The sequence below is a fragment of the Pezoporus flaviventris genome, unplaced genomic scaffold, assembly GCF_033815535.1.
Source record: "Pezoporus flaviventris isolate CSIRO_AGI_PZ_B2104156 unplaced genomic scaffold, CSIRO_AGI_Pfla_v1 ptg000213l, whole genome shotgun sequence".
NCBI lineage: Eukaryota > Metazoa > Chordata > Aves > Psittaciformes > Psittacidae > Pezoporus > Pezoporus flaviventris.
The window spans coordinates 5,198,719-5,209,417 of record NW_026892761.1 but is presented as its reverse complement, the minus strand read 5'-3'; the positions used below and the strand labels follow the sequence as shown (position 1 = coordinate 5,209,417).

General features: G+C 52.2%; 1 protein-coding gene across 1 annotated transcript; it reads left to right on the top strand.

Annotated features, from left to right (window-relative positions):
• The first annotated feature begins 3,445 nt into the window (after positions 1–3,445).
• Positions 3,446–5,946, top strand: LOC133262333 (P2Y purinoceptor 1-like). Its single transcript, XM_061441384.1, has one exon. It carries the CDS (start codon positions 3,576–3,578, stop codon positions 4,587–4,589), a length of 1,014 nt encoding a protein of 337 aa, XP_061297368.1. The 5' UTR covers positions 3,446–3,575; the 3' UTR covers positions 4,590–5,946.
• The last annotated feature ends 4,753 nt before the right edge of the window (positions 5,947–10,699 follow it).

Sequence of the window (10,699 nt, the reverse complement as noted above, 5' to 3'; positions counted from 1 at the left end):
AGGAGATGCAGCAGCAGAAGTAGCTCCTGCCATCCAAGCACATCCCTGCGAGCCACAGCCAAGGGAAAAGCAGGAAACAGAGAAAGCAACTCATAAAGATGAGTCGGGGCCATCTCCTGAGAGGCTGGAGCTGCTCCAGCTATGGAAGAGTCGGTGCAGGAGCACTGCCTTCACTTTCACAGTGATAATCCCTCTGGGTGACTGAAAAATGAAACCCAAATGCCCTCTAACGGCCTCGCACAAGCACGTGGAGGGAATGTTTGTCCCCCTGGCAGGGCAAGAAGGACAACTGGAAAGGACCCACGGTTTAGGTGATGTGTCCAGGTGAGATACGGACAGTTCATACGTGTGGAACTGAAAATAAAGATGTGCTCATCCAGATGTGGAGCTTGTTTGGGGCTTTCCATGGGGGTGAGACCAGCTCCAGTGAGCCCTCAGGAGCACCACTGCTCATGGCCAGCTCAGCTGCTGCAGGACAGGTCTGAGACAGGATGGGGCACAGCTCGGAGGCACCTCAATTCAGGCTGCTTAAAATAAGAAAACACACACAAAAAAATGTGAATCAAAACACTGAAAACATTATTGTAGGCTATTATAACTTGGAGTAAATTCTGCCCCTTTGCTTTTACCCAGCTCTACCAACAGGACCAACCCATAGCACATCGGTGCTGGGATGCACAGGAGAGCATGGCATGGTGCTGGTTGCATTACACACAGACCAGGCCATGCGTCTTCTCAGCCTCCCTAAACCCAAAGCCCAAATTCCCTATGACTCATCCCTCCTCCCACCAGCCCCACACCTCCTGCACTCACCTTGGACCAGGATTTCCCTGGGATCATGCCGCCACCATCACCATCCCAACCCAAGCCAACACCATCCCAGGGCAGGTTTGGGGGTGCAGGGGCAAAAGGCTGAATGGCAGTGGGAGCTCCCCTCTTCTGCCAGGGGAAAGCTTCCCCATAAGCAGCAGGAAAGGCATCAAGGCCAAGGCAGCCACTCTCGTGCTCCCCCAGCCCCTGCAAGTGCTGAAAATGAAATGAAAGTCAAGGATGCTTTTCAGTCACCTCTTGGGAATGGGGTGGGGGAAGAAAAAATACCCCACTGCTCATGCAGTAAAACACACGAGCTTGCTTACAAAGAGAATTATTTACTGTGATATCTGGTGCTCTGCCCGAACACAGATGATTAACTCAGTTTAATACAGGAGATATGTATTTGGCAGGCAACAAATCACAGGATGAAAGTGGCCTGGTCTGCAGCTTCTGTTAACTTCTCACCTCTGCAATGGCTGTGCCAAAAGAGCAGTGACACAGGGGGCAGGTAGACTTTAACACCACAGTGTTCCTGGGCTGACACGAATAAGATGCATTCTGTGCACTGAAGAACATGGGTTTAAGCCAGCTCCTGTTTAAACATGGGACAGGCTGCTGGCAGGGAATGCTGCCAGGGCTCACACCCCCTCCCAAACCCTGCCCAGCCACCTCTGGGTGATGGTAAAAACCAAAAGGTTGTTTTTGAAGCAGCAACCTGTAATTCTCATCTCAAACTGAAATGACTCAACACACCTCTGCTATAATTTCCTTTTTTCTTTTATCCAAAACGTCATTTCTCCCTGATTCACTAAGCAGAAAACATCTAAATAATGAATTAATGAATCCAAATAAATCAGAGTTCTTTTTTTCCCTAAGAATGCAGGAAAATCAGCTCTTGCAATTTGATTGCCAGTCTCACAATATTTGCTGTTCTCTCTAAAGCTCTGCTACCCTGGAAACATGTAGTTATTGCAGCCTCTGACGCAGCGGAACCTGGGCTTTGCCTGCTCTTGTGGGGCAGCAGATAAATACTCTGCCATCCCCAGGTGATCATGGTCACCTTAAAGAGAAAAAAAAACCCAAACCAGAAGAGAACTCACCCGTGTCCTCGAGGCAAGCTGCCAAATCTGCACACACAAACAGCATGTAATTTGACAACCATATTCCTGAACCACCAGTGAGCAACACATCACAGCTCATTTCAGTGCAAGAAGGCACAGCAGCTGAAGGAGAAACTGTGCAGTGCTGCATGAGTAAACAATGGGCATCAGTATGGGTTTTTCCAAGCCATTCTCCTGACTGATGATTTTTAAATGCCTGGAGTTGGCTGAGAAGGGCTGGATGAGCCCCTGGATAAAGCTAAACATTTGCAGATACCTCCCTGAGCACAGTGCAGTGCTCACAAAAAAAAAGGTAGATTAAGGCCCTTTGTTCTGCTGTTGGTGAAGAGTCGTGAATTGGTTGCCTATTGCTCAGGTTACCTGCAGGAGCCATCCCAGCCCTGTGCTCTCTTTCACACTGCAGCATGCAAGGAGCTGGCACCCGAGAGGAGCATCCTGATACAGATAAGGGTGATAGCACCTCTACTGTGAGTGAAATCATGGGGCAAGCAAACAGCTTAAACGCATAAGGCAGGCAGGAGAGGGGAACCATGCTGTTGCATGCGTGCCTCCAACAGCTCCAGCGAGAAACTGACATGTGGAGAAAGGGCTTTACAACCATCAGCCAATAAAGGCTGTAAAGCAGGTATGTTTAATCAGCGCTGGGCAGCACTGGGGTATCCCACCAAGGTAGTGCGTGCCATAGCCTCCCATCCTCCAAACGTATATAGCATTGTGGTTACATATTCATGAGATCACCTATACATATTAATGACCGGTCCCCACTTCGTATGATAATTAACGTTTCCATAAACTCCTCCCACTGTGCTTGCGCAGTGCTTTTTGGTGGTGGTCGTAGAGGGTCGTCGGGATGAAGGCCAAGGGCTCCTCTTTGTCACCGCAAGTAACCTTCTGGCCTCAGGCAGGCTCAGCTGCTCTTGGATGGTGCCCAGACCACAAAGCTGGTTTCCAGCTGTTCTCTTGCTCTGCTCTGCTCAGTCTCCCCTCGGATTGGCTGATCTTATCTCAAGAGTTACAGATGTACCTAACTCTTCATGAGCATTAGGTCCCGTGCTTTGTTAACCCTTAGGTTGCACTAACAATGCGATTAAGGTATATTATCGCTAATTACATTAACTATGCAAACTAATCGCCCAACCAGCAACAAGGTTTAAATCTTGAGATTCCCCTATCTCAAAATGAGGGGTGGCTCATGGGGTGCAGGCTTCCAGCCCTGGTCTGGCGGAATGGGGGGTGGGTTCTGCTCACGCTGAGCGGGACAGATCAGAAGCAGGCTGAAAGCTCTGCTGCCCGCAGCACACAGCTCCCACCCGCTGCGAGGCAAAGCCGCTCTGCCCCTTCCCTGCTCCCTTCCTCCCGCTGCCTCCGGGCGCTGCAGCCCGAGCAGCCGCAGCCCTGCGGTCCCTGGCTCTCAACACCTCCCGTGGAGCTGCGGCCGGGGCCGAGGGCGCTGCAGGAGCTCTGGGCTGGGGCGGCTCTCACCACATCGGCCCCGTGCGCCACGGAGCGGGGCCGGAAGGAGCGGGGCAGCCCCAGCCCGCACCCGGGCACGCCGGGGCCGCTCCGCTCAGGGCGACGGGCTCCGCTTGGCCCCGGCACCTCGACCCGGCAGCGGCCACCCCGCCGCAGCGCCCGACGGCCATGGAGGCTCCCCCCCGGTGGCCCGGCAATGGCACCCTGTGCTCCGTGGACACCGGCTTCGCCCAGCGCTTCCTGCCCACCGCCTACCTGGTGGTGATTGCCCTGGGGCTGGTGGGGAACGGGCTGGGGCTGGGGCACCTCTGCACCAGGGCCCGGCGCGGCGCCCGACAGCCCCTCGACTTGTTGGTTGGCAACCTGGGCTTGGCTGACCTGCTGTACGTGAGCACGCTGCCCTTCCTCGTCAGCTACTACCTGCGGGGCAGAGTGTGGCTCTTTGGGCAGGGCTGGTGCCGGATCACCCGCAGCCTTTTCCACCTCAACCTCTACGCCAGCATCGGCTTCCTCACCTGCATCAGCATCCACCGCTACCTGGGCATCGTGCATCCGCTGAAGGCGCGGGGCTGGTGCTATGGGACAACCCTTTCAGCGTGGCTCAGCGCGATGGTCTGGGTGTGGGTCATCGCACAGGTAGCTCCAGATTTTGCCTTCAGCAAGATGGATGACACGGGGACACGGTGCCACGACACAACGGAACACGAGCACCTGGGTGTTTATTTGCCGTACACCGTGACCATCACCGTGACTGGGTTCGTCATGCCGTTCCTTATCATCATCGGATGCTACTGCCACGTGGTGGTGGTGCTCTGCAGGAATGACACTGTGGACCTCAGCCTCAGGAGAAGAAGCATCAGTCTGGCGATTCTTGTGATGATCCTCTTCTCCATCTGCTTCCTCCCCTACCACATCTTCAGAAACCTCAACTTGTTGTCTCGAGGCTGGCAGCTGCAAGGGTCCTGCACACAGGCTGTAAAGAATATCTACCTTTCTTACCAGGTGACACGGGGCCTGGCCAGCTTCAACAGTGCCCTCAACCCCCTGCTCTACGTGATGACCAGTGAAGCCTGCATGTCACGTATGAGGACCCTCTGCCAAACAAGGAAAACCTCTAGCCAGGAAGATGAGAAGAATATGAGCATCATTCTTTGTAAGGAGGAGGCTGCTGCTGAGCTCTGAGGTACCCAACACCCCTTCCATAGGATGCACCACTTCTGTTTGCACTTGGGCCCTTCTTGGGAGTCACCTCCTCACCCTGATCCCTGCTTTGCAGAGAGTTGGTAACTGTGTGTGACTCCAGTTTCACACAAGGGGTAGACAGGGATGCTGGCATCAGAGAGGAAACTGAGGCCAGGTTTTAGAGCAAAGCTACTCAACCCAACCATTTAGCCTAACAGTGTGCTCAGAGATGGCAAGAAATGAATATTGTGTTTGCTCCAGACTTGAAACATTTCTCAGCGCAGCCTCTAATGCAGTGGTCCGAGCTGGTCAACATCTCCCTGGTTGTGCAGCCACCCGCTGAGCTCTCAGTGAGTGAGATGGGGGTGAATGTGCCTTGTCCCCAAACTGCATCCCCTTTCCCCACTGGACATGGGTTTGAGACAGGATTCCCTCCTTCACCTAAGGAGAAGGCACCAGTAATTAATAACCTGGGTTGGACAACAGCCGAGAGATGATGGGGGGGGGGGGGGGGGGAATATGCTTTGGAGGTGGAAATAGTCATTACAATATCAAGTTTTAAATAGATGACTAAGCTCTGCCAGTTTCTGAGTTAGCTGTTCCTGGGTGACTGAGCTGCTTCTGTATCTGTGTGATCCTCTACTGCCCACCTCCTTTGCAGGAGAAAAAAAAAAGAGCTTTAGCATTACTCACTCTCTTTTGGAAGAGCACCCAGCAGACAACAGCAAATTGGCATTTTGAAGCTTCTGGAGGCTGTTGGTTGGGTTGGGGTTTATTTTTTGCAAGGCAAATGACTGCAGTAGCCTGAACCGCTGCTTTCAATGGGCAAAATCCCAGGAGAGTTTGGAATCTTCAGGCGGGTGCTTGCATCTGACTCCTGCATCCAGCCTTGCAACGGGGTTAGACATGTCTGTTAAAAGTTAGACATGCAAAGGAAAGAGAAGCAACACAGGTTTGAAGACTTGTGAAGGGAGGATTCAATGGTGAGAGCAATCCATCTATTGCCATGGGATCTCTGCTTCAGGAGGAGCCGAGGCTGCTGAGCAGCAGTTTAATTTTTGCTGTTGATGTTGATGAACACCTTGGATGCTTTGGTCCTTGTGAAGGGAGCAGTGCAATTTGCAGCAGCAGACCTTGCAGCTTGGCTGAAGGAAGTAGATTGAGAGTCTAAATCATCCTCTTCTGGGAAAGGGCCAACCCACAGACACTGTGCTCTTTGAACCCAAACCCGATATTTATCACAGTCAGCTGCTCTTCGCACGCACCCACCCTCGCTGCTGCACAGAGGGAGCCGCAGCTCACTTTCAGATGCAGTTAATATGTCTAAAGTGCAAATAAACACCTAAAGCTTCCGGTCGTGAGTTGTCTGCCTTCTTGCAAAGCTTTACAGGAGCACAGAGAGCAGCCAGCCCACTGCTGGGAGCAGGCAGGGTTCCCAGGGCTCTGCAGATGGGGAGCAATGCTGGGCCAGGCGTGCATGCAGGTAGGTCCTCAGAGTCTGCTCAGGGTCACTGCAAAACCTGGAAAATTTCAGCTCCCATCTCCTCCAGAGGGAACCCAAGGACAAAGCTGCAATTCCCAAATGAGATGTTGTTCTGTCTCTGCAGTAGGGAAGATCTCTGGGACATGAGGTTCAGATCTGCTCCTTGCACACACTCTGCGGATCTGGGCTTCTCCAGAGCTCTGAGCTCTTTTCTTCCTTTCCTGAAGAAATACCCATGTCTCTGAAAGCTGTCCAGCTTTTCCACCTTCACACATGGAGCCCATCCAAGATGGGACAGTTCCCCACGGAGCTGGCTTCGGCTCCCCACATCCCATAGGAGCTGCAGCACCCTGTCACTGCACCCAACCTTGTGCATGATTGATTGAAGTAAAGCATCACTGCACCCCAGGGAGGAAGCACCATGTAGGAAGCACCAGCAGACTTTTGCTCTCACCCCTGCATTGCTGTGCCCAACAGTGTCTTCTCCACTGCCCCCTCCTGTCACTGTTAATGATGATTTAAAGATCCGTATCCTTAAGAAGCATCTCTGAGCCTCAGAGACAGTTGTAGTCATAAATCTGCTCTGTTTTCTGTGTCCTGCATCTGTCAAATCAGCAAAAGCCATTAAGGAGCTGCACGTTCTGCTGATGCCCCTGAGATATTTGAGGGGTTTTGTATATCTTGCTTTGCAGCCCCCTCGATTCTCAAACAGTGCTGTTTCTCCCCATGAACTGAAGGGCTGAGCTCTTTCCCTTTATTATCTGTATGTGTAATTAAGGGCCAATCGCTGGCACATGAGCCTGCATGGCCAGCTGTGCAGCAGGTGATGGAGCAGCAAAGCAGCCCTCCTTCCTCCAGCCCTTGTGACAAAGGAGGCTCCTTCCCTTGCAAAGAGCAACCACTGCTCTCTGCGGACACTGCAGGTGCATGGTCAGCACCGGGGACCTGCCCCAAACATGTGGGCACCTCAAAACCTCCCTGGTGCTCTATATCCCCTGGCACCAGAGGGGAGGGATTGTCCCTGGAGCAACCAGCACGGGCAGCTCTTGCTCTGTGCCAGTCAGAACTTGGGCATCGGGAGGAGAGGACATAACACATGTTTGGGAGGGGTAAGGGGACAAGGAAGGTGCGGAGATGCCATATTCCCCTTCTCCCAGCAGCTCTGCCAGCCGTTGGCAGGGCCATGCACACACACGTGCTGCTGGCAGGAGGGGGTCAGCATCCGGCGCTGCTGTGCCACGGTTGCATCCTGATGCAGGCATTATCCTTGGTTCCTGGGTGGCACAAGCACAGGGAGAAGACCTGAGTGGGCAGCAGCAGCACCTGGGTCAACACTCGCTCACAGGTGACTTTGAACGAGGCCCTTTCCCGTTTGCTGCAGAGACCTTCCAGCGCTGTCACATTCCTTTACATGAGCTGCACATCCTCATGGGGTGAAATGGTTCTGCAGGAAGAAATAAAGGGGGTTTATCTCTTTCAAGCTCCTGGCTTATGATGAGCTGAGTGTTCTGCTTTCCCTCCCTTGTCTCTCTGTTCCTGGACCTGAAGATGCCTAAAATCAAGTGAAAGGAATCCCACCTGTACCATCATCTGCTTTTCCCATAGCCTCTCTGGCACAGAGAAGCAAAGCAATGATCTTATCTGCAAAATCAGCCTGAAAGCAGATTTTTAACTCCTCTACCCAGATTGGACCCAACCAGCAAACCAAACATGATGGGAATTCTGCTGAAATTAATGGGGTTGGGATCAGGCCTGGAAATTTGGCAGCGTTTTTTGCTTCATTAAATCAACCCCTTTTGGTTACGGATTTGTTGCACAGTCAAGATTTGTTATGTTAAAGAGAACTTCAGAGCTGACAGCCCAGGGAAGCCATTCAGGCAGAATTAACAGGCACATGTACAGATGCAGATGTACAAGCACTTTCCTTCTCTAAACCTGTTTTTCTTGGCATGCAAAATGCTTTACAAGAGGAATGTATTGCTATCCACAGCATCTAAATGTGATTGATTCTTTATTTCATTTTGCACACATTTCTAAAAGGAGACTAAACACGTCGTGTTTCCAGGGTCTCTGTTTCCAGAGGCACCCAGCGAAGCGAGGGACCGAAATGCTCCTGTGTGCAAGTGGTGGGGAGCAGGAGTGAGCAGTGAGTGCCGCAGGAAGCATAGGGATGCCATGAGTTCAGCTGCTGGCTGCAGAGGTACGAGTGGAGTGAGAGGACTTGCCTCCGCAGTGAATGCAGAGTGTGACACATGGCCTCTGGCTGAAATCTGGCTCTGGGTGAGCTGCCCACCTCACTTCAGGTGGGGTGGGGTGGCCAGTAAAGCCCTGTTTGCTAAACAAGCCTGGGTGTGCTGAAAACATGGGCTTCTGCATTTGTGTCAGAGATTTCCATGGAAAATGGGACAGAGGTGGTGCACAGGGACCCCACTGTGCGAGCAGGGCATCTCCATAGCGTGAGAGCCCACAGGCCCAGCAGAGGCATGAAGACCACGTGTGAACCCTGAGGAGAAGCAGCCTGAGCAGAGGCTCCTGCAGGTCCCAGCTCCGTGTTGCACCAGGCAGCAGGACTTTGTGGTGCATCTTTTACAATGTGGTGGGAGGCTGCAGTGAGCACACACAAAGGGATGAGTCACTCGGGTCGCTAATGAGAGGTCACAACATCCTCAGATTCAGTGAGAGCCATGTATTTCTTCCGCAAAACAATTTCATTGCTAAAGTACCTTTGGCTAGAGGGACAGCAGACCTGACACGTTATCTTATTGACCGAGGATATCGATCAGACTGGGGCAGGAATCGTAGATGCAATTACTCCAGGTGACCTGGGAAACACTGGTAAATACACTTGGGACTGTGTGAAGTTGGTAAAGGTTTTAATCAAAGAGAAAAATCCGAGTCTTTGTCTATGCTATGCAGTGTGTTTTGGCATCTGGGAGCCCAACAGCTTGTGAAGAAGAGCAGATCACATAAATAGAATAACATTTAGCGTGACTGTGTGAGGCCATCAGTCTAATATTACTCCTGCAGTGCATGCAGTTATAAATAGGTGATGCTGTGTAGCGTGGGACCCGGGGAGGGCAAGAGCTGAGGAATGCACTTGCAGCCCGGTGGCAGTGGCACTGCGCAGCTTGCAGCCGAAACACACATTTGTATGTGTGCTACAGAGCGACTGCGGCTGCACCCTGCAGACAGGGCTGTCCTGAGGGCCTGCTGAGCCCGGGCTTCACGGAGAGGTGCCACTTTTCAGACCATCCCTCTAAATATCCCCCATCAGCAAAGCCCTCCGTGCCCCTTGCTCATTGCTCAAAGGCAGGGGTCAGCAGGGCAGCAAGAAACCCCCAGGAGATGCTCTGTGCACCTTGACCCGCGCTGCCTTCTTAGCACTGGGGAGGAGAGTCCAGTTTGAATTTCACCCAACACCTCTCTCTGCCCCAAGCAGGAGATGCTCAGGTCAGATCTGGCTCCCTGAAGAGCCCTTCGTGCCAGGGCACAGCCCAGCCAGCGTGAAATTCTTCTGCTTGTTTGGGTTCATGGGCAAGAAGTTTACCCTAAGGAGGATCAGAAAGCTCCCAGGCTTCTCAGTGGCAGCACAGCTCCTCCTTGGGGAGGCTGCTTCCATGCAGAGGATATCCAAGGACAGGAGACAGATTAACTCCATCCTGGCTGCCTTTGCTCTGATGTAGAGGTGCTGCTCAGCAGAGATGGGGAGAACTGCAACCCACAGCTCCCAGTCAGCTCTTACCATCCCAGACCAGCCTGCAGCACCTCCATGCTCTGGTCCAGGCTTTTGAGGGTGAGAAGGTCCCGTGGCAATGGGAAACTGCTGGCATGAAGGAGAGCTCAGGGGTAGGTTTGGTGGTGGTGATTATGCAGAGAGCCAAACACTCTCACGGAATGAAGCTTTATGTGGTTGTGGAGGCCTCCTCCATACTCCTGCATAAAGGGGACCACTCACATGCATTTCCCAAGCCAGAAACCCAAAACAGCCTGAGTCTGTCACCTGGCCCTGTGTGGACATGCCCTGGGGGGATACCCAAATGAGCATCATCTTGTGCCACTGCTCAGTGTGGGGAGTGAAGGTGATAAGATTTGCAAGATAAAGAGTTTGGGAATGAGCTCTGAGGCCTTGGTGGTGGGCCTGAAACAGAATGGTTTACTGGCCTTTCACTTCTGCACTAAGTTTCATTGTCTTTTCAATTATTCTGATATCAGATGGTTTATTCCACTTAGGTACAAATTCCCTTCTTGTATTTGAAGTAGCATTAGAATTCTGATTAGCAGCTGCATTATTATTCTGTCTCGAGTTGTCCTGCTCTGCTGGCTGAGGCTGGACCACCAATTCCCCTTAATGAGGCATGAGTGTCCATTAAAGGCCAATGATCAGGCCATTGTGATGCAGAGATGACTGTAACATCTGCTCCACTATCAACAATTCCCTGCAAAGCAACGTTTGTCTCCCGTGATTTTAAAGTACAGGACAACTGGGGTCTGTCCAAAGTTAATTGTTGAGTCCAATAAATTTCAGGTATCCCTGTAGAGTTAAAACATTCTGAGCCCTGCACAGTGCGGACAGCATCTGGTAACTGGGGTGAAAAGCATATTAATTGTGTGATTCGGCTTCCTGCTG